This window comes from Gopherus evgoodei, chromosome 21 (genome assembly GCF_007399415.2).
Source record: "Gopherus evgoodei ecotype Sinaloan lineage chromosome 21, rGopEvg1_v1.p, whole genome shotgun sequence".
Classification (NCBI taxonomy): Eukaryota; Metazoa; Chordata; order Testudines; family Testudinidae; genus Gopherus; species Gopherus evgoodei.
Genome location: NC_044342.1, coordinates 12,283,202 through 12,308,951, shown reverse-complemented (window position 1 = coordinate 12,308,951; position 25,750 = coordinate 12,283,202). Strand labels below are relative to the sequence as shown.

The 25,750-nt window shown below is 58.1% G+C and overlaps 3 protein-coding genes across 5 annotated transcripts; all 3 read right to left on the bottom strand.

Annotated features, from left to right (window-relative positions):
• Positions 1 to 1,953: 1,953 nt before the first annotated feature.
• On the bottom strand, positions 1,954 to 12,782 carry METTL17 (methyltransferase like 17). 3 transcript variants are annotated; one of them, XM_030539832.1, is made up of 14 exons: positions 12,667 to 12,782; positions 9,327 to 9,480; positions 8,896 to 9,045; positions 8,458 to 8,554; positions 7,771 to 7,852; positions 6,569 to 6,642; positions 6,391 to 6,485; positions 5,830 to 5,903; positions 5,325 to 5,432; positions 4,938 to 5,006; positions 3,705 to 3,755; positions 3,397 to 3,489; positions 2,703 to 2,887; positions 1,954 to 2,322 (listed from the first exon to the last, which is right to left on the bottom strand). In XM_030539832.1, the coding sequence occupies exons 1-14, from the start codon at positions 12,736 to 12,738 to the stop codon at positions 2,235 to 2,237; spliced, it is 1,392 nt and encodes a 463-aa protein (XP_030395692.1). In that variant the 5' UTR covers positions 12,739 to 12,782; the 3' UTR covers positions 1,954 to 2,234. The 3 variants fall into 3 exon arrangements, with proteins under 3 accessions (XP_030395692.1, XP_030395693.1, XP_030395694.1); XM_030539833.1 differs by lacking the exon at positions 12,667 to 12,782 and adding an exon at positions 11,009 to 11,137; XM_030539834.1 differs by lacking the exon at positions 12,667 to 12,782 and adding an exon at positions 9,830 to 10,246.
• A 5,221-nt stretch (positions 12,783 to 18,003) lies between these two features.
• Positions 18,004 to 18,483, bottom strand: LOC115638068 (ribonuclease-like). The gene has a single exon (XM_030539657.1). It carries the CDS (start codon positions 18,481 to 18,483, stop codon positions 18,004 to 18,006), a length of 480 nt encoding a protein of 159 aa, XP_030395517.1.
• A 3,958-nt stretch (positions 18,484 to 22,441) lies between these two features.
• Positions 22,442 to 22,976, bottom strand: LOC115638264 (ribonuclease-like). Its single transcript, XM_030539848.1, has one exon. The coding sequence runs from the start codon at positions 22,974 to 22,976 to the stop codon at positions 22,542 to 22,544; it is 435 nt and encodes a 144-aa protein (XP_030395708.1). The 3' UTR covers positions 22,442 to 22,541.
• Positions 22,977 to 25,750: the final 2,774 nt, after the last annotated feature.

The window sequence follows — 25,750 nt, the reverse complement described above, 5'->3', positions numbered from 1 at the left end:
TCCCAAGAGCACTTTTCCCCACCACTTGCCCAGTCACCGGCTGCATTCCTAGCAGCTTAGGTACGCTTGTATGGAGCACCCATCCCTCCCTAATACCCAGGGGGCCCTGGCCCGGGAGGATTTTCCAGCTGTCAAGGGGTTTGGTGCCAGGCTGGATGGTGCCAGATCAGCATCTCCCAGGCCCCAAGCAGGGTGAGGATAGAGAGACCTCAAAAATACAGCCCCCCCAGGCCTGGTCAGCCCTCCACCTCAGCCAACTGCCTGGCCCGGATTCACAGGAGTGCCAGCCGTGTCTCTGACCGTGCCCCCTTTTCCTGTGCCGGGTGCTAGGCCCCCAAGGACAGCCCATCAGAGCCAGAACCCATTTCTCCCCCTGGCTGCCCAGCAGGCCCTCGGGAGAGACACCACCAGCAGGGACCTGCAGTGGCAAAGGCCAGCCTGGCAAACTAAGCCACCGCCTCTTACTCACCCGCAACCTGGGCTGAAAGGGCCTAAAGTCAGTGTTACCTGAGAGGCGCTGGCTCCCCTGCTGCTCCCAAACCCAGTCTCCCCATCTCTGCCCCAGCCCTGGGCAGCCAGAGCCTCGGATCCCAGCTGGCTCCTACTTCCCAGCCCCATGCCCAGTAGCTGCCCAGCAGGCTCCACAGGGTCTCTGCTGCTGAGGTCCTTTGTCCTCCGGTAACATGGGGACAGTTCTAGGTAGTGCATTGCTGTCTGTGTGACGCTTCTCCCCTCCTCCCTCCAGGAGAAATTCATCCCTTCACACACAGTCTCCACGGTGAGTGGGGAAACCGAGTCATGCGCATCCCAGACTAATATCACCATGTTGCTTCCACTGCCGAAGGACATCTCGAGCTTCGTTACTGGCCAGGCAATGCTGGAAGGTTTGGTCACAAACGGGGCCAGATGAGAATCTCCTAGAAGGAAGAGGCTCATGCCCTGTTCCCAGCCCGACCCCCACACTAGGGGCAGACAGGAGCCAGCGTCCCAGCCCCATCTTCCATTCCCCACCCCACTAAGCCAGCTGGTCCCCACACCCTGTGTGTGGGTCCCAGCCAGCGCTCCCTAGTGGGGATTAGCTAAGCTCCTCTGATGGTATCAGTACCTTGCTGCAACTTGGCTCCTGAAACACACCCCGTGCCTTCACCCGCTGTTTACTCTCCATGGAGCATTTCTCAACACCACCACCAGCAGCCCATGGGCCACGGCCCTGATGCAGTGTAACCCTCAGTGTCCCCTGGCAGCCAGCGCTGGCCCTATGGTCCAAGTATGGCACTAGGTAGGGGGCACTGCAGTGCCAGGAGTGGAGTGGGGACTCAGTAGGGGGTGCTCTCCCCTAGCAGGCAACGCTGGCAGGGAGCAGAGTGGGAGCCCGCAGGGGGCGCTGTCCCACAGGGAGCAGGGTGGGGGCCCTGCAGGAGAGACTGTCCCAAAAGGAGCAGGATGGGCGGCCCACAGCAGGTGCTATCCCTCGGAGCGGGGGGGGGGGGGGGGGGGGTCTGCAGGAAGCAGGGTGCAGGGCCACAGGCAGCGCTGTCCCACAGGGAGCTGGGCCCACACAGAGCCCAGCCTCCCCACCCCTGACCCCCTTTCAGCCCTGTGGTCGCAGGCCAAGCCTATGCACAGAGCTGGGTCATGCCCAGGGGCTCCCTGGAACCAGCTGAGCCCGTTCCCCCGCCCAAGCTATTGCAATGGCAGCAAGCGGTAACTCCCCCGAGCCTAGCACATGCGGGGCCTGCTCACCGCCCACGCAGCGGGAGGACTGGCTGCCCACAAGAGGAAACCAAGACCCACAAGGGGACGGAACAGAAACAGGAGTCCTGGATCCCAGCCCCCACTGTTCTAACCACCAGCCCCCACTCCCCTCCCAGAGCTGGGGAGAGAACCCAGGAGTCCTGACTCCCAGACTGCTGCCAGTCGAAACCTGCGCAGTAACAGATGCCGAAGCTGGTGGACTGTTTCAGACTCTTTATTGGACCCAACCTGGGTGCCGGGGAGCCAACAGCTGCAGAAGAGAACCCAGGAGTCCTGCTGGCTCCCCCATGCTCATTGGGAACAGCATCTGCAGTGCTGCAGGCGACAGGGGCCATCAAAAGACCCCCCACGCATACCAATGCCAATCCACTAGGGCGCTTCCTGCCACCATCCACACGTCAGTGCCCAGGAGGGTTGGGCGACAGATCACAGCGAGACTTCGGGAGCTCAGCATCTGCCCCCTGGGATGGGCTGGAGGGTTACTCCCCCGGAACAGCCTCCCCGGGGGGCATCGTCACAGGCAGCCGATCCCCCCAGTGGCTCAGCCGGGCACAGCGATACAGATCCCTGTGGGCAGAGGGCATGGTGAGGGTTCCAGCCCCCCAAGCCAGCAAGTTCCAGCTCCGGATGGGAGCCGGCACCCCCTAGAGGGGACAGGCCCCTGTAGCCCATTCCCCACCACCCTGAGCCAGCCAGTCCCCGACCTAGGGCCAGACGGGAGCTGGTACCCCCTAGAGGGGACAGGCCCCTGTACCCCATTCCCCACCCCCATGAGCCAGCCAGTCCCCAATCTGGGATCAGAAGGGAGCCGGTGCCCTTTAGAGGGGAAATGCCCCATATCCCACTCCCTGCCCCCTGAGCCAGCCAGGCCCCGGGCCCCATCCCCGTTCCCCCTGACCCCCACCAGCCAACCAGGCCCCATCCCCGGGCCGTTGGCAGAGTGATACCTGCCGTGCCGGCGCGCGGTGATCACGGCGTGCTGCAGGCTCCCGTCAGCACAGCATAGGTGGCAGTGGACATGCCGGGCACGGCTCAGGACAGCCTGGGTGATGCGGGGCCAGGGCTCCTCGCTCGCCCCCGGTCCCCGGCGCAGGATCAGGAAGGAGAACAACTCCTCCTTCAGCACTGGGTTCTGCAATGACATGGGCAGGTGAGCCGGGGGGTCCCCTGCAAAGCTCCCACAATCCGACTCCCCCAGCCCCTCCACCCTAGGCCCCTAGCCCCGGCCTGTTCCCCATCCTTGCAGCCAGGCAGTCCCCGCCCTGGGGCCAATCCCACCACAGCTTCCCATACGCCCTGCTGTCCGGCGGGAGGGACACAGTTCCCCATATGCCCCACTGCCCGCGGTGGGGGGCACAGTTCCCCAAACACCCCACTGCCCAGCAGGGGGGAGGCACAGCTCCCCATACGCCCTGCTGCCTGGTGGGAGGGGCACAGCTCCCCATATGCCCCGCTGCCCTGTGGGAGGAGGGCACAGCTCCCCATACGCCCCGCTGCCCTGTGGGAGGGGGGCACAGCTCCCCATATGCCCTGCTGCCCGGCAGGGGGGAGGAGGGAGGATAGCTAACCATATACCCTGCTGCCCGGCGGGAGGGGCACAGCTCCCCATATGCCCCGCTACCCGGCGGGAGGGGCACTCACCCAGCGGAAGGGGAGGGGTTGGTAGGCCTGGAGGTAATTGCAGGGGAGGGGCCGCTCGGGGTTCAGCCGTGGGCAGGGGAGGTGGTGCGGGCACTAGAGGACAGAGACCAGTGTTAGAGAATCCCATGTCCCCCACTAGCCCACCCTCTGGGCATCTGGCTGGCCTCGGCCCACCCACCCCAAATTCCACCCACCGAACCTCGACCCCGCCCCCCGACCCCACAAACCGCTCCACATGGCCTCAGCCCCCCCGACACCCCAACCCCCTCCAGGCCTCAGCCCGCTCCTTCCACCCCACCAACACTCACTGGGGCGAAGATGTGAGCCTCCCGTGGGTCATGCACCACCTTGTCTCCCCCCTGTTGGCCAACAGGAGAGAAGTTAGAGCCCAAAGGGAACCAGCTACATACACCTCCTGTTCCTTCTGCACTGCCGGCCCAGACGCCTGGGTCCTGTTCCATCCCAGACTCTCCCTCTGGGATCCCTGGGGGCAGAGCTGTGCACTGCCGGCCCGGACACTTGAGTCCCGTTCCATCCTGGACCCTCCCCCTGGAGTACCTGGGGGGCAGAGCTCTGCACTGCCGGCCTGGACGCCTGGGTCCCGTTCCATCCCAGACCCTCCCCTTGGGGTACCTGGGGGCAGAGCTCCGCACTGCTGGCCCGAACGCCTGGGTCCCATTCCATCCCGGACTCTCCCCCAGGGATCCCTGGGGGCAGAGCTCTGCACTGCCGGCCCCGACGCCTGGGTCCTGTTCCATCCCAGACCCTCCCCCTGGGATCCCTGGGGGCAGAGCTCTGCACTGCCGGCCCCGACGCCTGGGTCCCGTTCCATCCCAGACCCTCCCCCTGGGGTACCTGGGGGCAGAGCTCTGCACTCCCGGCCTGGACGCCTGGGTCCCGTTCCATCCCAGACCCTCCCCTTGGGGTACCTGGGGGCAGAGCTCTGCACTGCCAGCCCGGACACCTGGGTCCAGTTCCATCCCAGACCCTCCCCCTGGGGTACCTGGGGGCAGAGCTCTGCACTCCTGGCCTGGATGCCTGGGTCCCGTTCCATCCCAGACCCTCACCCTGGGGTACCTGGGGGGCAGAGCTCTACACTGCCAGCCCTGATGCCTGGGTCCCGTTCCATCCCAGACCCTATCCCTGAGGTACCTGAGGGGCACAGCTCTGCACTGCCAGCCCTGACGTCTGGGTCCCGTTCCATCTCAGACCCTCCCCCTGGGGTACCTGGGGGGCACAGCTCTGCACTTCTGGCCTGGACACCTGGGGCCTGTTCCATCGCAGACCCTCCCACTGGGGTACCTGGACAGGGGAGCTCTGCACTGCCAGCCCAAATGCCTGGGTCCCATTTCCCCTCCCAATCCTTTCCCATGGGGGCCTCCTAGCACTTTGTGTTACTGTCCCAGCCACCTGGGTCCCATTGTCTACCCGTTCTCCCCTCCCCCAGGGGCTGGGAGCCTGCCAAAGCTGCTGCAGGTGTGGAAAGGGGATTGCAGGGGGGCTCCCACCATGGCCCCAGGGAAGGAGCAGGGTCCCCTCACCCCCAGGACGATCTCTCGCGCCTCCATGAGCATCTGGTGACCCTCTTTGGTCCCGTTCTCCACCAGCACCTGGAGAGGATTGGGTGTTAGAGAGACTGATCTTAGGGGGAGGAGAAGAGATTAGGCATGGGGGGAATGAGCTGGGGGACAGAGGGGGAGCCCGGGCGGTGGGTGGGGGCAAGGAGCTGGGGAGTGGGAAGGGGACTACAGGCTGGGGGGAAAGGGGTGGCCAAGAGGTTGATCTGGGGGAGGGGAGGGTGACTCTGGGAGTAGGGGCAGAGGGACCAATCTGGGGGAGGGGAGGGAGAAGCTGCGGGGCAGGGGGGCAGATCCGGGGCAGGGGAGGGGGACTTGGGTAGGGGGGCAGAGAGGCAGGGGATCACTCACCAGGAAGCCGTCCGTTTTCCTCCACAGCGTCCGTATGGTCTCCCTGCGCTCGGCCAGGCTGGGCAGCTCGTTCAGGGAGAAGGCTGAGACCACTAGGTCAAACTTCACCTGCAAGTGCCCCAGGAGGGAGACATGGGATGTGGATGGGTGGATGAGATCAGACAATGGCACCCTAACTGAGGTGGGGCAGATCCCCAGAGATCTCCCTCCCCCACTGGAGAATGCCCCAGCATCCAGTCGCTCTGACTTGCACCCTCTTCTTCATGCTGCTGCTGTCCCCTCACCCCAGAGCCAGTCGCATTCTGGTGCTGCCTCCCCAACAGAACCGCAAAGCAATGTGGGATGGCACCAGGTGAGCAGCCGTGGCAAGGCAGAATCTAACAACACTGATGCCCCCACTCCCAGGCTTCCCTGCAAAGCACTGGACCCCCAGCCAGCGCTCCCCTCTAGACCCAATTGCCCTTTCGTCCCCCCCTCTGCCATCCCTACAGGCGGGGCCCTTTACCTTGGGCGAGACGGGGAGGAACTGCCGGAAATAGACGCCTGGAAAGAGTGGGGCCTGCGAGGACTCAGAGCCACCTGGAGCAGGGAGGGACAGACAGACAGACAGACAGACATCAGGGCAGGGGTCATAGAGAGGGAGACAGACAGGACAGAAGACAATGGAATGAGTGATGAAAGAAGAGCCTGGCAGCCCGGACTCCTGGGTTTTCTCCCCAGCTCTCGGGTGGCAGGGGGGTGGAGTGGAGTGGCATGTTGGGGTGCTGGGAGCCAGGACTCTTGGTTTTTTTCCCAGCTCTGGGGTGGCAGAGGGGTGGACTGGAGTGCATGTGTGGGGTGCTAGGAGCCAGGACTCCTGGGTTCTCTCCCTGGCTCTGGGAAGGGAGCGGGGTCTAGTGGTAGGGTGGGGGGGATCCCGGACTCCTGGATCCCCCCCACCCCACCACTAGACTCTTTCCCAGCTGGGACTCTTTCCCAGCTCTGGGGTGGCAGAGGGGTCTTGCTGTTAGAAGTGGGGCCCTACCAGCGCTGGCTGGGCACTCAGCAGTGCCCCTGGAGGCCTCACCTTGCAGCAGCCGCTCAGCGAGGGCCAGCATGGGGGAGGAGCTGTCGACACACAGGTACTCACGCAGGGTCTGGCCCCAGGCACCATGCGCTGCCCTGCACAGAGAGAGGGGAGCGTGAGACACCAGCAGCGATCCCAACACCACAGGAAACATACCCCCCACAGGGCAGAGACTCACCAGCTGACAGAGCCTGTACCAGAGCCGAAATCCAGAAGGGTGCGAGGGGCAAAGTCCGGAACTCGCTTCTGGATCTAGGGGGCAGAGCAAAGAGAAACCGCATCAGCCCCAGCACAGCTCCTCATAGACGACAGGCAGAGGGTGGCACTACTTTCTTTCGGAGAGTGGAGGGGCTGGGAACCAGGACACCTGCACAGTGTTCCCTCTAGTTTTTTACATCCATGTGCGGAATGAATTTTATTATGTACACCAGTATGGGGCTGAGGTGTGACACACCACCTTCATATTGGTGCACAAAACATAATTCATTGGCTGGGGAGGGGCCGAGGGGTTCGAAGTGTGAAAAGGGGAAGAGGGTTGGGAGGTGAGGGCTCTGGCTGGGGCTGCTGGCTGTGGGATGGGGCTGAGGGATGCTGGAGGGGGTTCAGGGCTGGGGCAGAGGGTTGAGGTGTGGGCTCTGGGGTGGGGCTGGGGATGAGGGGTGCAGGGTGCCGGAGTGGGCTCAGGGCTGGGAAAGAGGGTTGGGGTGCGGGCTCTGGGGTGGGGCCAGGGTGAGGGGTGCTGGAGGGGGCTCAGGGCTGGGGAAGAGGGTTGGGGTGCCAGAGGGAGCTCAGGGCTGGGGAAGTGGATTGGGGGTGCAGGCTCTGGGGTGGGGCCAGGGATGAGGGGTGCTGGAGGGAGCTCAGGGCTGGGGAGGAGGGTTGGGGTGCGGGCTCTGGGATGGGGCCAAGGATGAGGGGTGCAGGGTGCTGGAGGGGACTCAGAGCTGGGGAAGAGGGTTAGGGTGTGGGCTTTGGGGTGAGGCCAGGGATGAGGGGTTTGGGATGCTGGCTGCCCCTTGGGCTACGGCAGGGAGAGAGGACTCCCTCCAGCCTTCTCTCGCCGCAGCAGGTCGAGGCCAGGGGAGAGGTGCTTCTCCTCAGCTGTGGCAGCTCCGGCAGGGCTGGACTGGGCTGGGCCAAGGGAGAGGCTCCTCTCTCCCGTCTGGGGAAGGTCCATGCTGTGGCCAGCGGGGAGGGGCGCCTCTCCCATGGCAGGTCCACACTGGGGGAGAGGCACCTCTCCCCATCATAGCCCTGAGCCCCTGCGCAGGGCTTAATAGGCAGCTGCGCGGCCATGCAGCTTAGAGGAAATTTAGCTCCTAGGTTCTCTCCCCAGTTCTGGGAGGGGAGTGGGGTCTAGCGCTTAGCACTGTGTCTCACTTCATGGAAGGCTCTGGACACAGCCGCAAACCCCCCATCCAGCCGAGCTGCCATGTACACAAGACTCAGCTCATCTGTATACCTGAGATGGAAAGAACACATACAGCATGTCAGTTGGGGACTCTGACCCCACCCCCCCACACCCCAGAGCCAGTGCTGAGGTCCTTTACTGCCTGCCAGAAACGGGCTGGTAAACAGATCGCGCGCCCCACCCCAGAACTGGCTGCACCTTAGCTCTAGTGAGTCATCCCCATGTGGCGTCGCCGTGTGGCTATTTCCCAGCTGCCCCACCCCAGAGCTGGCTGCACCTTAGCTCTGGTGAGTCATCCCCATGTGGTGTCGCCATGTGGCTATTTCCTAGCTGCTCCACCCCAGAGCTGGCTGCATCTCAGTGCTGAGAGAGACATTCCTGTGTGACCTCCTTCCCTGCCTGCCAAAATTTTGGGTGGTAAACAGATGCTCCACCCCACCCCAGAACTGGCTTCACCTCAGGAGTGAGCGAGATGTCCCTGTGTGGCATTGCTGTGTATCTATTCCCTGCCCCACCCCAAAGCTGGCTGCATCTCAGTATCGGCTGAGCCATCCCTATGTGGTGTTGATGTGCAGCTGTTCCCCAGTTGCCCCACACAAGAACTGGCTGCATCTCAGCACTGCTGGTGACCCCTTGCAACCCCGAGAGGGTGTCACCTCAGTGCCTCCCAGTGATAGGTGGTTTTTCGAAGCCTGTTTAGCACCCTCCTCTGCAGCTTCTCCTCCTCAGCATCAGTCAGGGGGCTTGATGAGTCTGACATAGACAGAGAGAGTTAAGCACAGAGACGGCTGAGGGAGACCAAGCAGAGAGAGAACACTGAGTGAGGAGAACACCCCCGACCAGGCCTCCGCCCTGCAGGGTACTGAAGCCAGCACTGACTGCATGAGAAGAACATGCAGTCAAGGTTGGAATGGGCATCAGGAGGTCACCTAGTCCAACCCCCTGCTCAAAGCAGGACCGATCCCCAGACAGATTTTTACCCCAGTTCCCTAAGTGGCCCCCTCAAGGATTGAACTCACAACCCTGGGTTTAGCAGGCCAATGCTCAAAGCACTGAGCTATCCCTCCCCATCCTGCCCCCCAGTCTGTGCTCACCTGCTGTGCGGGGCTGGACTTTCTCCCTCAGCTGCTGCTCCAGCTGCTGCCCTCTCCTCTGCAGCTCGTTGGCCTCCAGGGGACGCTTCCGACTCCAGAGGTAGTTGGTCAGGGCCACCACTTGGTCCTTCAACCCATGCACAGTGGACTCTGGTGGGGGATGAATGAGATACGATGGGCCTAGTGAGAAGCTCGTCATGCTGAACAGAGCAGGGATCACCTGGTGCTGAGATGTACCCAGCTCTGGGGTCTGGCAGCTGGGTAACAGCCGCACACAACACCACATGGGGACCGCTCGCCCGGCACAGAGATGCAGCCGGCTCTGGGGAAGGGCAGCTGAGTAACAATACAGCAAGGAGGGAGTACTCCTACTGAGCCCCTCACCCTGCTTCTTGCAGCACCAAGTCCCCTCACGTCCAGTGGTTACTTACGCTCCACCAGCAGCTGGGCAGCCTTCACCAGTTCGGCCGGGAGTCGGACACTCCTGAGATGCAGCACCCCTGGGTGCCGGCGGTGGGGGACATTGCCCAGAAAGTCGGAGGAGTTGTCCACCTGGGAAACTCTTGGGACGATGGTGGCGAACGCCTGAGTGGGGAGAGAGCCATCAGAAGAGCAGGGCAGCAAGGATCAGTCCATGCATCCCTATATGGCCTGCATGGGAAGGTCATATGAGGCTGTAGGGCTCAGTCAGTGGGCATGAGGGTAGCAGGGCCATATGGGGGATATTGCCCAGCAGGATGCACAGCAGCAAGCTCTATATGATTATAGCCTGGTAGGCTAGTCAATATAGGGTTATATAGCCCAAGTAGGACCATGGCCCCAGGTTCCAATGGGTCTGGGTTGGTGGCAATGTCAGAAATGGGTGTATATGGTTTTACATAGCAATACAGTCACATTTAGACTAGGGAGCTGAAGGAGGAAGGCTGGTCTTTACCTGGTCATATGGCATGGGGCAAGATGGAACATACGGAGTTATGTGGTGGGGGTGGAAAAGGGGGGCAGAGCTCCCTCATGCTTTAGCTCCACTGGCCCGTCACCCTGCACTGACCACATTGTATTGCGTTCGGGGACTGGTTTGGATACTCCGGAGGAACGAATCCCTGTCCAGCACGCGCTGTCCATGCACGACTTACTTTCCATCTCAGCTTACAACCCAGGCTTATCTTATCCTCTGTAAACGGCTCCCTGGGCGTTCCCCTTATCTCAGCCAGCTCAGAGATTCTGCTCCCAGACTGCCTGACCTCCCTACTCCTGCCTCCAAATGGGGCCAACGTCCAACATCATCCACGTCCCATTACTCACATCAGGCCAGGCCGACGCTGCACCCCTTTTGTTTGCCTTTCCCCCATTAGCTTACGTTTCACTGGCACCATGTCCCCATCCTCCTGCGCCTTCCTTTTTAAGGTCTCTGCTCAGCAACGTGTTCCCAAGTCCACAGTCGCTCTAATCATTTCCACCGCCATTAATCTCAGGCTCAAAGTACGAGGCAGGGGCTGCCTGCTCACCTCCACGGGTCCAGCCCCGAACCCACACTGTACGCTTGCTCTGCCTGTGAAGCATCCTGCTGTAATTTCACCTGGGCTTTTCTTTTAATCACCCCATGACAAACTGCTCCAAAACAGCACGTCTTTTGATCTGTCACCACTGGACATTTCAACATGAACCAAAGCACAGGTCAAGGAAAATAACATTCCCTGGCTCCATTCCAGGAATGGCCCTCAACAGCCAACCCACAATATTTGTTATCACCGGCATGGGCAGTTCCCACTTCACTAATGTCCCAGTGTGGAGCCTGCTCCCCCAATGTGAATCTGCACCCGAGCAATTCCATCTGCTACTCCAAGCAAGGCCAGGGCCAGCATGCATCAATTCAAGACAGCAAGTTTCTTTGCTCCATACCACTTAAGGCTGCTTTTACTCTGCAAGCCATGCATTCCTTATATACTTCTCAGGGTATTATTATTAGAACACATTGAGTCAATGTCTTGCCTATCTGAATACAATTACAACATCATTAATGAGCTCCTGGTTTTGCTTAATACATTGATACAGTAGTTTTGCTTCAATTTTTTGTTAAAATGTTTGGTTATACAAGGTATGCAAGGTATTACACGGTTTGGGGAGCAGCAGCTGGTCCACAGAGGGTTAATACAGCCCAAAGAAGAAGAGTCTTGTCCATTGTGGATAGTTCTCTGAAAACATCCACTCGATGTGCAGCAGCAGTTAAAAAAGCTAACAGAATGTTGGGAATCATTAAGAAAGGGATAGAGAATAAAACAGAAAATATCATATTGCCTCTATATAAATCCATGGTACATCCACATCTTGAATACTGCATGCAGATGTGGTCACCCTATCTCAAAAAAGATATATTGGAAATGGAAAAGATTCAGAAAAGGACAACAAAAATTAATAGGGGTATGGAACGGCTTCCATATGAGGAGAGATTAATAAAACTGGGACTTTTCAGCTTGGAAAAGAGACGACTAAGGGGGGATATGATTGAGGTCTATAAATTCACGGAGGATAGGTCCACCAATGGCTATTAGCCAGGATGGGCAGGGATGGTGTCCCTAGCCTCTGTTTGCCAGGGGCTGGGAATGGGCAACCGGGGATGGATCACTTGATGATTACCTGTTCTGTTCATTCCCTCTGGGGCACCTGGCATTGGCCACTATCAGAAGACAGGATACTTGGTTAGATGGACCTTTGGTCTGTACCAATATGACCATTCTTGTGTTCTTATATGGTGTAATATAACTGGAGAGAGACTGGTCCACATGGGGTTATTTGGTCAGGGAGCTGGTCCCTACAAGGCTTTAAGATGCATGTGGAGTGGTACAATTACCAACACTGTATTTCAGAAATAAGGAACTGTTTTCTTAGCAACCCCACCGCTTCGCCAATTCTATTTTTATAGTTATTATTATTAATAGTTCTACTAAGCAGAATTTACCTACATTTGCCAGGGTTATCTTCTGCAGCACTCAGGAACATCTAATCTTGTTGTACAAAATAAGGGGCATCCCTTGTAATAAGGGACTGTTGGCAACCCTAGTGGGGGGCTCTATGGTGGGGAGGGGAGCTGGTCCACACATGGTTATATTGCCACGAGAACAAAAGACACATAAGAACACAAGACCCATACTGGGTCAGACCAATGGTCCCTCTAGTCCTGCAGCCTGTCTTCTGACAAGTGGCCAGTACCAGGTGCATCAGAAAGAATGAACAGAGCAGGGCAATCCATCACATCATTCAACCCCCACCTTCTGGCAATCATGGGGAGTTATATGGCCTAAAGGGGGTTGGTCCAGACAGTGTTATATGGCTGGGCGGAGTCTGGCCATGGGTCTCTGGCCTGTACAGGGTTATATGGTTGGGAAAGAGTATAAGGCCTGAGGGGCTGGTCCATACAAGGCTGTATGACCTGCAGTAGGGGGTTGGCTCTAGGATGCAGTCCTGATAGGGTCATCCAGGTCTGGTCCACACAGGGTTATACGGCCTGAGGGGAGGGGTGGTCCATATGGGGCTATATGGCCCAGGAAGTTGTACAGCGTGCGGCTAGTTGGAGGGGGAAGGGTCAGATCTCCTCAGAGACCATAGGGCGGAGCTATAAATCCAGGGGGCGGGGGTGCCCTGAGCTGGTCACGTGCTCGGCTTCCCCTCACCCGCCGTGGGTGCCGAAGCCGCCACAGAGAGAGGCTGCACGCGCCGTTTATGCAAATCCCCTCATGACTATTCACGACGTCCCGGGCGCGGGAGGTCACTCACCCGGAGCGGGGAGGAGCCGCCGCGAGGTCCCCAAAACCTCCGTACCCGCCGGGCGGCTGCGGGAGCTGCCATCTTGGAACACCCACGGCCCCGCCTCCAACGCACGGCCGCCGAACCGACTAGCCAATCGGAAGGCGAGAGGGCGGGCCGCGCCAGGGGACCAATCGCCAGCTGCTATGCAAATGACGAAGAGGAACGTCTCGGAGGGAGCGGCGATTGGGCCAGCCCGCTACGAGTGGGCGGGGCCTACGCGGTGGGTGTGGGCAGCCCGTGTCTTGGGCGCGAGACGCGCGGACGCCATAGCCCAGCCTGCGCCTCTCTTGTGGCTGATTGGTCCAACCTCCTCTCTTCCTTCCCGCCATTAGCCTTCCACGCCGTTTTTGCATATTCTCCCGCCATTGGCCACCCCGCTGGCCGATCACTTCTCCCCGGGGGAGGGGCTGCTTCGGGCTCCAGCTCTGTGCTAGAGCGAGCTGCCTGGGCCGGTTAATCCAGATTAGAGTGGTTGTTAGGGACGGTTAATCTGGATTAAAGTGGGGAACAGCAGTGAGGGGCTGTGTTTGATTTTGTTCGGGGCCTCGATTGGAGGCATCAGCTCTTGGCTTTGCAGCCATTTAACCAGGGCAAATTGAGGGGGCAGCTAATTTAACTGGAAATTTTCGTTGCAAAGTGCGGAGTAGCCTGGGAGGGGAGCTAATGTAAGTGGAAATTCTTTTTGCAAAGAGAGTATGGCAGAGGCTATTTCCATGGGTTCTTGTCAAAGGGGCAGGGGCTAGCTGGACTGGTTTACAATGTGGATTTATTATTATTATTATTATTATTATTATTATTATTTGCCAACTGAAGGGGTGGGGGAGGGGAGTTGCTGCCTCAAATAATTTACGGTGACATTTTCTCTGCAAAAGGGAGAGACTGAGGCAATTTAATGCACTGGAAATCTGCTTTCAAACTGGGTGTGAGGGGAGGCCGAACCACTTAACCTGGAAATATTCTTTGTAAATGGGGAGGGGTCTGAAAGCAGGAGTTTGGAAAAACTTGGGGGTGGAGAAAAATTCCATCAGCATAGAGGCCATTGGGTGTGGGATTATATTGTATTCTGCAGCAGCTGGAGGGGGGCTGTAGGCCTAGGGGGAACTGCCCCCCTTGGCCCCTAGCCTATGAGTCTCTGTAGTTTAACTGGAGATTCTCTTTCCAGACTGGGTTTGAGTGATTTAATGGGGGTGGAGTTTAAATGGGGACAGATGTTGGTCTTGATCTAAGCAGTTTGAACTGTTTTGTGGCCTGGATTGGAGGTAATTAGTTGGGAGATTTGTCTCTGCAGTTCCACCTGCCCTGCATTTGGGAGTATTTGGTTTGAGTCCACCCTGCCACCCCATCTTATTGTCTTTCCCCAGCTGCTTTTAGCTGTAAAATCCAAGAGATTCCTTGCTGGGGGTGGAGTGGGGGGGCATAGCCGACACACCTTGCAGTGCTTCTGGGCTTCCCTGCTGTGCTATCTGTGACCATGAAGGTTGGAAGAAGGGGGATCCTGGCTCCTCAGCCCGTGGACATGGGGACCCAACAGGGTGACCCCGGGGAGCATCCTTGGGGCCTTCAGAGTGAAACAGACACAGGGCCAACACTATCAGTGGGCATAGGTCACTGTAGCTCCACAGCAGAGCCTGACATCAGCTTCACACCCGCTGAGCATCCAGCTGCTGGTGTTGGAATTTCCAAAGGAAGCCAGACTCAAACTGGGTACCTAATTCCCTTAAGTTCCTTAGAAAAATCCCCAGATAAATTGCTTTATAGTGAAGGTCCCTCCCCCCCCCCCCCCGAAATGGGGGAGGAGGGGATCTCTGGGCTTCATTGCATAGAGAGGTGAGAATGTCACAGGGTCTTGTGGGGACCCTTACCCAAGCTTCATAGTCAAATACAGAGAGGTGAGGGGCCAGTGTCTCAGCTAGTGCAAATTCAGACCAGCCTAGAAACTCTTGCGCTGTAAAGAACCTGACAAGGAAATGGCAGAAGCTTAGAGGATTGAGATTTCCCAGGCTAAGGCAGTCAGCTGCACCAAACCCCATTTAAAATTAGTGGGACATCAGTGTCCAAATCCCCTAGGGACTCTCAGCTATATCTTCCATTCATTTTAGTGGCAGACATGCACCTAAATCCCCTAGATGGCATCGAGGCTCTCAACCTCGATCTTCCAGTGGGATTGCTTGCAACTAGACCACGTCGCTTTGTGTTGACAGAGCTTGGCTGGGGAAAGTCCCTCTGGCTTTTGTTTCCTTAGATCGTAGCTAGCGAGAGAGGGAGTGTTACCTCTGAGGGCAAGGAGGATAGCTGCTACCAAGTTCAGTACAAGATGCTTTTTAATGCATTGGGCTTTTCTCTGATTGGGATGCAAGGCTGACTGCCAGTCTGAATTTGTCTAGCTTCAACTTATGGCTGCTGGATATTTTTAATCAGAATGTCGTGCCAGGTCAAACACCTTGCAGAATTTGCAGTGTGTTATGTCAGCATTTTTACCTTTATCAACCAAACGTGTAATCTCATTACAAAAATATCAGATTAGTTTGACAGGATCTAGTTTCTGTAAATCCATGTTGATTTGCATTAATTACAGTAGTCTTCATTAGTTATTTATTAATCAGGTCCCATATCAGCTGCTCCCTGGTCTTGCCCAGGATCAATGCCTGGCTGACAGGCCTCTAATTACCAAGGTCATTCCTTTTACCCTTTTTAAAAATTGGCAGACAATTAGTTTTCTTCTGGAATTTCCCCAGTGCTCCACAAGTGATCAAAAATCTTCATTAATGGTCTCAGCTGGCTCTTTTAAACTCTTGGATGCAAGTTCTCTAGACCCGCTGATTTCAAAATTTCCTGTTTCCCCCCCACCTGAAGAGATTTACTGCAGAGGGGAAATGCAGCTGCTGTGGAGCTGGAACCCACCTGCTAACAGTGTGCAGCAATGCTAAACATTTCCAGAGAGGAAGCAAAGGGGAAGCCTGCATCCCAGCAAATCTGTAGAGGGAATTTTAGGGATTAAGAACAATAGAAATGTCAGGCTGGAAGGGACTATGTGAAGTAATTTAGTCCAGTCCCCTGCGCTGAGGCAGGACCAGGCTAGACCAGCCCTGACAGCTGTGTGTCCAACCTGTTCTGAAACAGCTCCAGTGATGAAATTGGAAATGGACAAATCAGGGCTCTTGGTTTATGTTTCTGACTCAGGGTCATTGGTTCTGAGGTGGGTGTGGAGTAGCAAGGCCCAGGGTCTGATTGGGCATGGCACATGGGGGCAGGGGTGACTCTGCACTCCATAATGTTTTATGGAAATACATTATGTTCACACTCATAAGTATAACTGGAATATGCTTTATACAAAAGGTCTCTTGTAAGGTATCATTACAAATCTTATAATTTACTGGCATCCTATTTGCATGTATTATTTCTATGTCTGGAGATAGGAGAATAAGATATAAACTTGTATTACAGATGTAAAAACACTAAGTGGAAGCCATTATGGGTGCTTCAGAATCAATGAACTGCGAATGGGTTAGTTTGCCTGCAAGCCGTCCTGTGTAAGCGTCAGCCAGCTCCTAGATAATGAAGAAGGATGTCTTACGCTGACATGTTTTCATGTGACCTAAACTGGAATCCGTCTTAAACCTGGTGCTTTTCCATTTAGAAGAAGGGGTGAGGACCCAGAGAGACAAAAGATTCCCACCTTGTGCAAAAGCTATAAAAGGGGTTAGAACAGAACAAAGGGGTTCTCCGTCATGAGAGAGCCCTGGCTTTTCACCTAAGATGCCAAGGACTGTACCAGGGGAAGGGATTGGGCCCAGACTAGGAAGGAGTCTAGTCTGTGAAAGAAGCTTATTGAAACATCTATGAGGGTGAGATTTACTTGTAAACAGTTTCATAATGTATTAGGCTTAGACTTGCGTGTTTTTGCTTTATTTTGCTCGGTAACTTACTTTGTTCTGTCTGTTACTACTTGAAAGCACTTAAATCCTACTTTTTATTCTTAATAAAATCACTTTAGTTTATTATTGAACCCAGAGTAAGTGATTAATACCTGGGGGAGCAAACAGCTGTGCATCTCTCTGTCAGTGTTCTAGAAGGCGGACAGTTTGACTTTACTCTGTGTAACCTGTGTAACCTCTGTGTACTCTGGAGTCCCAAGCTGGCAGGGGAAACTGACTCAGAGGTAATTCCAGCATGTCAGGTGAAGGTCCCAAGGGGGTCTCTATAACCGAACCTGTCACAGCGGGGATATCGGTTTAGCTGGGACCAGGGGTTGCATCAAGCAAGGCAGAGTGTGAGGGGAGCCTGCACACTGGCAGGGTCATGGTGCTCAATCCACTCCCTGTAGAAGTGTGCGTTTCTGGGTATAGGACTCTCATCATTTCCTGTAAAGAGGCAGAGGAACTTTCCAAGGGGCTAACTCAGGGGCCAGAACCACCCAGGACTGTGTGTCTCAAAGGACAGAGCTAATTCACCTTTGAAAAATCCCTGTGGCCCTGAGTGATCACTTGCCTTGCTCTTGAGGGCTAGAAGATTGAGTCCTCTGACCTCCGTGAAACAAATATGCGGCCCAGGTGCCAGCTGTGTCCTCAGGTTTACAGAGCCAATGTCCTAGCCACAGAGCGAGGGAGGGCAGGTGCTGGTGCATTCAGAAACTTTCATTCTCTCCCAACTTCCCCCGCCCCACTCACTGGGCTATAGGGCAGTCTCCGGCCGTCCTTGTGCTGGGCTACTGGGCTCCCTGCCCCACTCACCACATCCTTGCGCCCCAGAGCACTGCTGTGGGGCTAGCCTTGCCTGTCAGGGGAGAGCGCCCCATGCTCACTCCTGCCCCACTCCCTGCAGCACAGCACCCCCCACTGAGCCCCCACCCCACTCCGCAGTGCACAGCACCCCCTAGCAATGCACAGGGGCACTGGGCAGCACTGACTGCCAGGGGAGCACACACCCCTGACTGAGTCACGCTCCCTGCAGCACAGTGTCCCCAAGTGGCACAGAGCATTGGAGCCAGCAGTGATTGCCAGGGGAGAGTGCCCTCTACTGAGCCCCCTGCCCCACTTCTTGACCATAGCACCCTCTAGCATTACCCTGGAGTATCGGGGTCAGCACTGACTGCCAGGGGAGAGCACCCCCTACTGAACACCCTCACCCCACTCCCTACCCCACAGCGCCCTCTCCAGACCCTCACACACACGCAGCCACATTTGTTCCAGTAAATGTTTTATTCCTGGCAGTGAAGGGCAAACTCAGCTCAGCGCAGCCTAGGGCCCCTCCTGCCTCCAGGCCTGGGGCAGCTGCGCCTGGCGCTTCCCTGGGCTCTGGCGTGGCTCACGCTTTTTCGTTGTACTGCACCGGCCACATGCCGTGGACGCAGCCAATGACAATGTACCTGGAGGCTGCATGACTGCGGTAGATGCACCGGGTGCCCTCCGTCCGCCTCAGCTCGCAGGTGGTGACAGCCAGCGGCCTCTTGCTGCGGCGCATGCCCTGGTAGGGCGTGCCTCCATCCCTGCACACGCTCTGGATCTGGGCCCGGGAGGCGTGGATGAAGGTGTTGATGTCTTTGCAGGGCCGAGTCATGCCCCGGCGCTGCATCATGGCCCAGCAGTAATCCCGCCCGGCGTTGGTCCGTGGGTTGTCATGGTGCTGCCACAGGAACTTCTGATTGCGCGGGCTGTGGGTTGAGGCACAAAGGAGCAGGCAGGCCACCAGCAGTGCCAGAAAGAGGGGGCCAGTACCCTTCAGAGCGCCCATCGCCACCTGCAACATCACGCAGGGCCGTCTGGCTTGGTACGTGCCCCCCACCATGGCAGCGAGGGAGAAGACACCTGGGCTGACCCCGTGAGTGTGGGGCATAGCTGTGGGGCCATGGTACGTGTGGGAAACTGAGGCACAGAGACATTAAGCCTGAGGTTTCTAAGGCTTCACTCCGTGGGCATCAGCTGTGCAAATTGCTTAAGCGGTTTTGGAAAATCTCAGACTAAGTAACTGTCTGGAGTCACACATGCCCTGCAAGACCTAGCAATAGAACCCAGGAGTCCTAATGCCCAGCCCCCTGCCCCTCCCTCCAACGACTAGACCCCACTCCTAGCTTCCAGCCCTCCCAGCTATAACCTTAGACCCACTCCCCTCCAAGAGCCAGTGGTAGAACCCAGAAGTCCTTGCTCCCAGTCCTCCTGCTCTAACCACTAGCCCCCTCTCCCCTTCCAAAGCTGGGGATAGAACCCAGGAGTCCTGGCTTCAAGCCCCTCACTACCTGGCCTCACTGGATCAATTTGCATCTGTGTGTCTCTCTGGGTTTTGTCAGTCTGGCTCTTCATTTGTGTCACGTGCTGAGGTCTTTGGCTTTCACCGCTCGGTGTTTCTGCCTGTCTGTGTTAACAAGTGTGAAAAGTTGGGACACTTTTTTTTAAGGGGCTGAGGGTATATTTGTCTATATAAGACAAAGCCCCTAATATTGAGACAGCTGGTCACCCTGCTCTATGCCTTGCCTGGGGTGTGCGGACCTGCCTAGGTGAGCATCTTTCCGAAATCTGTGGGTGTCTGTCCCTCTGGGCCAGTTTCTCTGTCCATTTCTCTCCAGCTGGTCTCAGGGGGCCAGGGAAGGTCCAGAGCTCTGTTCCTCTTAGCTAGATCCCTCGCTGACACGGTCACCTTCTCAGCCTCTCCTCTGGCCGAGCTGGGCACCCCACCCCCAGCCCTGCTTCTCACCCTGGGTTTAATCCAGTCTCTGCCTTACCTGGTGGCTTCACTCCTGCTGAAGCACAGAGTCTAAAGCTGAGCGTCTGAGTCTCCAGCCTGGCATGTGCCCCTTATATACAGCCCGGCTGGCCAGAGAGGGCTCTCTCGAGCCAGTTTCACCTGCCCAGGCCCGGAGATGTCGGGTGGGGCACGAAGCCAGTGAGCACTGGGTGCCGGCTAGTTGTTTCAGCCAGCTCCTTCCAGCACTAGGGAGCCTGGCGACCTCCGAAGCCAGGAGCAGGGTTGGCTGGGGTAGAACCATAGGGTCTTTCTCGGTGACCCCTAGGGGAAGGCATGGTGGGCAGTGCTGGGTTTATAATGGCGCCAGCAGCGCTATGGAGCCGGGCCCACGCTCAGAAGGGGCCCTGTCCTGCTCTGCTTGCACTGTGCCCTGAGATCTCGCCAGCCCACTGGCTCCCCCCCGCCGCCCACTACTTGCTCCTTTCAGCCTGCCCACTGGTTGGCCAAGGGCTCCTCTCCACCTCCTGGCCTCACCCTCCAACTTCTGTCTGTCCCCTGGCCGGACCCCAGTGCACCCCTGGCTCCAGGCAGTCTCTGCTTCCCACCACCTGTGGGGCCCCACCTGTCTCCCTGGAGCTGAGCCGCCTGGGACTGGTGCAGAAGCCTGGCCAGGCTCGGTCAGTCAGCAGGCAGGGGCCATGTGGGGGACTTGGCTGGGCCTCTCCAGGGCCAGGCAAGTGGGTCCTGAGGCAGCCCGGCCAGGGCAGGCACTGGCCTGGCTGATCACACCACTCTCGAGGGGCCGGGGCGATTCGCCATCCTGGAACCACCCTTGGCTGTGCTGCCGGCTCAGCCCAGCAGAGGAGTTGCCTCCCAGAGGGCCGGTGAGTGCAGACCTTGGGGGAGTGGGTCTCTGGAGGGCCTGGGGGGGAGGGTGCTGGGCTGTGAAGGAGCAGGGAAGATCTCTGTGTGTTGGGGCACTAGAGAGTGGAGGGTTCGGTGTGGGATGCTGGGCAGTTAATCTGGCCTTGGTGGTGGGCTCCATGTACTGGGCTACAAACCTCTTGATGGCAAAGGAGGCTGCTGAGGCATTGGCCTGGAGGTGGGAGACCTGGGCCATGGTCCCAGCCTTTGGTCAAGTCCCTTGGCATCCCCATGTCTCAGTTGCCCCACAAGGGCAGGTAATCATCTTCCTTTCTCCCACTGTGTCTCTGCATAGGCTGCTTAGCAGCCTCAGACTGCTCTGAAAACCCTAGCCTTGCACTGCGAGCAAATTGAGACAAGGCCTGTCTGTTTCTGCGGGTGTGTACAGAACCCAGCACTATGAGGCCCTGAGCTAGGTCGGAATCTGGGCAGCACCCAGCACAATGTGGGCCCTGCAGGCGGGAGCTGTGGTAGGTTGGCATCATTTTCCAGATGGAGAAACTGAGGCACCAAGCTTTTATTTAAAAAAAAACAAACAGTGAGACTTTCCAAGCCACGGAGGGATTTGGGCCTCTTTCCCCCATCGATTTCTACTGTAAAGCCAAAGGAGATGGAGGAAATCTGCCCCTAAGTCACAAAGGGAGCACAACTGAACTCAGGTGTCTCCACTTCCAGTCCAGGGCCTTACCCTTGGGCCCATATGGCTGGAGAGCTGCTTACTGCTGAAGGGCCAACTTCTCGGGACCGTCCCGTCGGGTCAGAGCCAGGGACTGTCAGGACCCCCAGTCGCTTCCCCCCAAGGGAAGTCTGGTGTCTCAGGGCAGAATCTGACCTGCTGGGAGGGCCTGGCTGAGATAGGAGTGGCAGTAAGCAGGTTTCCTGACCAAGGACCAGCACTCTGGAGACAGAGTGCCACAGTGCCAACCCAAGGGCTGATCCGGCTTGGCAAGGACGCTGTGGGGCAGGTGACCCCCAGGGGACGATTTAGTGGAGTTGCCTGAGGCCAGCCCCATTGTTTTGGCTCCACACTGAACACACAGGTCACTGGCCCATTGTCCTTCTCCAGGTGGCGGAACCAGTTGCCACGTCACCCGTTGGGGCAGCCCCAAGTCCCAACTCTGGTTCCTGGAAGCTGCACCGGGGGGGAGGAGTGGGCAGGCTCAGGAACGGCGGGGGGAAGTGGGGAGGCCAAGGTCACACACGTCTGACGGCCTGGGGAGGAGGGGGCATTGTGACCAGCACATCCATCAAAAAGGTACCGGCCAGGGACTGACAGGAATAGTGTCGGCTGGGAAGGCGGAGAATATGAAAGGAGACATAGTCCATTACCCGCCCCCCTGAGCCATCCCTGGTGCTGGAGCAGAGCCATCGCCCCCTAGAGGGGAAAGGACCCATGTCCCATTCCTCACCCTCCTGAGCCAGCCAGTCCCTGCCCTGGGGGCAGATGGAAGCCGGCGCCCCCTAGAGTGGAAAAGCCCCATGCCCCATTCCCCACCCCCCAGATCCAGTCAGTCCCCTGTCCTGGGGCCCAATCGGCATCGTAGAAGGCTTGACTCCACTGAAGCTATGTTGAATTACACTGGGGGGATCTGGCCCCACGGCCCCGGTGGGGCGACCCAGGTGTACAGCAGGGGCAGATGTAGCCCTGAGGAACCGGGGGGGTTCTAGGCCAAGGAGAAAGAAGAGAGACAGCATTGAGGACACACAAGCCCAGCTGCTTTGCAGAATGGAGCCTTTATTGAGTCAGGAGCGGAGCAAGGACAGGACATCTGAACGTAGCCGGATGCACCTGCCCCGCTGCCTGCACTGCACTCGCCCTGCCCCCCAACCCGGCTCCATACACAGACAGACCCCCACCCCCACCTTTTGCAGCACGTCTGGTGTCCAGGCCACCTGGAGACACATGCAGCAGGGAGAATGACTAGGCAGCCTCCATGGCCTGGGCAGTCCTGGGCATGTGTCCAGAGCAAACCTCACCAGACAGGAGCTGCATGGCTTTGAAGCACTGCTCCCAGGGTGTCAATGTTACTGGAGAGATGCTGATTGACACCACTGGGGGACTGGCCCCATTGACCCCCATAGAGCTACGGTCCTTTCACATCAACTGGGGGGCTGGCGCCACTGACCCCCAGGAGCTAGAGTCCATTCACACCAGCCGGGGGTCTGGCCCATTCAACACAACGTATGGTAGAGGGCTCAGTTCCATGCCGAGGCGGGGCAGGGCGTGGTGCTTGGCCCTATCACATGATGTGGCTCTCGTCGAACTGCACGGGCCAGCCTGCCGGGTCGCAGGTGACGACGAGGAATCTGTGGTTGGCGTGGCCCAGGTAGTTGCACCTGCCCCACGGGGGGCCCTTCAGTGAGCAGGTGGTGACAGGGAACTGAGCCTGGCTGCGCCGCCTGCCCCAGTATTCGATGCCCCCGGAGCCACAGACAGTGTGGATCTGGGCCTTGGGAGTATGGATGAAGGTGCTGATGTCTTTGCAGGGCCGGGCCATCCCCCGGCGCTGCATCATGGCCCCGCAGTAATCCCGCCCAGCGTTGGTCCGCGGGTGGTCATGGTGCTGCCGCAGGAACTTCGCATAGCGCGGGCCCTGGCAGCGGGCAGGTGGGGCCAGACACCAGGCCAGCACCAGGAACAAGAGCAGGCTGAGCCCATCCCGAGAGAGACCCATTGTGGAAGCAGGGTAGGCCTGAAAGAACAAGACACCGTAATGCATGGTGGAGCTGTGTCCTCTAACAGGCACTAGGGGCAGCAGAGGGTGGGGGTGGGGAGGGGCGGCTATACTGTATAATGGATGCTAGGGCGGCAGTATAGGGTGTGGGGCAGGGAAGGGGCAATTGATCTCACACAGCCTGCTTACCAACCCTTGCCCCCCCTACTCCTCCGCATTGACTCTCTCCAGTCCAGTTACCGCTCCCACTCATCCCCTTGCCCGGCCCGGCCCTGCTCTCCCTTTCCCCAGTGTGCAGCTGGAGAAGTTCCTGTGGATTCTCTCCAGATTTAGGTCACTGAGAACAGACTTTGGAAGTTTGTGGCAGTGCTGGGAACCCAGGAGTCTTGGCTCCCACCTCCCCTTCCTCTCCACATTAGGCTGGTGTATGCTGGGGACATACATCAGCATAGCTCTGTCTGTCAGGGGAAATCCACCCCTCCCCCAGTGCCGTAGTTGTGCCATCCTGACCCCCACTGCAGGCAGTGCTAGGTCAGGCCCCTCGGGGCGATGGATTGCAGACACTGGTGGGCAAGCCCCTCTGTGTTTACAGCCAGGCAGTCCAGCGGTGCAGGCACAGCATTTCATGTGTAAACAGCCTCTCTCTGCCCTCTAAGGGCCGGCGATAGACCCAGGACTCTGTACAGCTTACCCCTGTCTGCAATGGGATCAGGGCTGGATTCTGCTCCCCGCCCCAAGTCAATCTGCATTCCCCCCTGGCTAAAATCTGTTCTCAGATCACCTGAGTCCTGCGGCTCCTGTCAGAGATGGATCCAGCTACCAGCAGAGCTGAGTGTCCCTGAGCTCCCTTCCCCTCCAGCCCTGTTATATACAGCCCCTCTGGGCAGCTGGTGGGGGGATGAGAGAAGCTCCTCCCACTGAGAGGCCCAGGGATTCTCGGTGGGGTAGGGAGGTATGGAGCAATGGGGCTCTGGCCAGTAGCTTGAGACACTGTACACCCTACAGTGCCCCTCAGCTCAGCACTACCCCACAGCCAGGGCTGGAACCCAGGAGTCCTGACCCCTGTCCCAACTCACTAGCGCCCCTCTCCTGTCCCCAGCTGGGGAAATAGATTCTCAGTCCCCCCACCCTGTGCTACCTCACTAGGCCCCACTCCTCTCCCAGAGCTGGGCAGAGAACCCAGGCATCCTGGCTCCCAGCCCCCTGCTCTAATCCCTAGACCTCACTCTCCTTCCAGAGCTGGGGACAGAACCCAGGCATCCTGGCTCCTTGTCCTGTGTTTTAGTTATAGACACACACACACACACACCTCCCAGTGTTGTTTGCCAAGGGATCTCCTGATGAAAAGCCGCCAGCTCCCTGCTGGCTGTTATCTAGGAATGCCTGGGAGCAGATAGCACAGACCCCACACAGCACCCCGTCCCCTGCTGCCCCCCCTTCATCCACACCCCTCTCCCCCTAAGCACATTGGCCCTGAGCTGCCCTCACATGCAGACATGGGGCCTAAGACGGCTGCACGCTCAGGTCCCATCCAAATCAAACGAAGGAGACTTTGGTGGAGGGGGGGGCCAGACTGGACACCAGGAGACCTGGGTTCCCTCCTGGGTCTCTGGGAGGGGAGTGGGGCCTGGTGATTAGAGTGGAGGGAGGAGTCTGGGATCCAGGATTCCTGGGTTCTTTCCTGGCTCTGGGTGGGCAGTGGGATCTAATGGTTAGAGAAGGGGGGGGCTGGGATCCAGGACTCCTGGGTTACTTCCGGCGGCTCCTAGTCACTGGCACAGACAGGGTGCAGAGGCAGCTTTCTGCCTGTCCTGGTACCACGGACCGCGTTGCACCCCAGAAGTGGCCAGCAGCAGGTTCAGCTCCTAGACAGAGGCATGCAAGCGCCTTGGCGCAACTCTCATCCGCAGACACCGCCTGCCCCCCAAGTTCCCATTGGCCAGTGTCCAGCCAATGGGAGTGAGGGGCTGGTGCTTGGGGCAGGGGGAGAAGCCTATAAGCCAGACCCGCAGCTGGCCACTTCTGGGGCACAGTGCGGTGTCAGAAAGGTATGCACTAGTCTGCCTTAGCCGAGCCGCGCTGCTAATAGGACTTTCAATGGCCCAGTCAGCGGTGCTGACCAGAGCAAGGCGACGCAGTGCCTGACATGCCTGGGCGTGACCCACTGTTTGAAAAACACTGATCCAGTGGGTTAGTGGAAGGGGGCTGGGAGCCAGGACTCCTGGGTTCAGTCCCTGGCTCTGGGAGGGAGGAGGATCTAAAAGATTAAGCAGAGGGCACTAGAGGTCAGGACTGCTGTGTTCTACCCCTGGCGCTCAGAAGACACTGCGGTGTAGTGGCTGGAGTACGGAGGTTTGGGAGTCCGGCTCGCTGACAGTCTCCTGGCTGTGGCCACACCCGCTCTGGAGTTTTGTGCCTCAGTTTCCCCACCTGCAGCACAGGGAGAGCAATCCTGGGCTGCCAAGTGCCAGGAGCTGCCAAGAGGAATGGGTATGAGGGGCCTCAGCCACAGGCCACTCTGACCCCGGAGGGGGGCCCTCCCAGTGTTACGTGGTGCAGAGCAAAGATCCCCTGGTCTGGTTCCTGGAGTCGTAATTAGCAGGTGCCAGGACAAACCCAGTGTTTGCTTGTGGCTCATCAGCAGCTATTATTGGTCCCCATGACCTCGTTGCACAAGGGCACTGGGAAGGGAAAGTCGCGGGGAAACCCCGACCGGCCCTGGAAGAGAGAATGTCCACACAGATACGGCTTGGGGATTGCCCCGGAGACCCCCC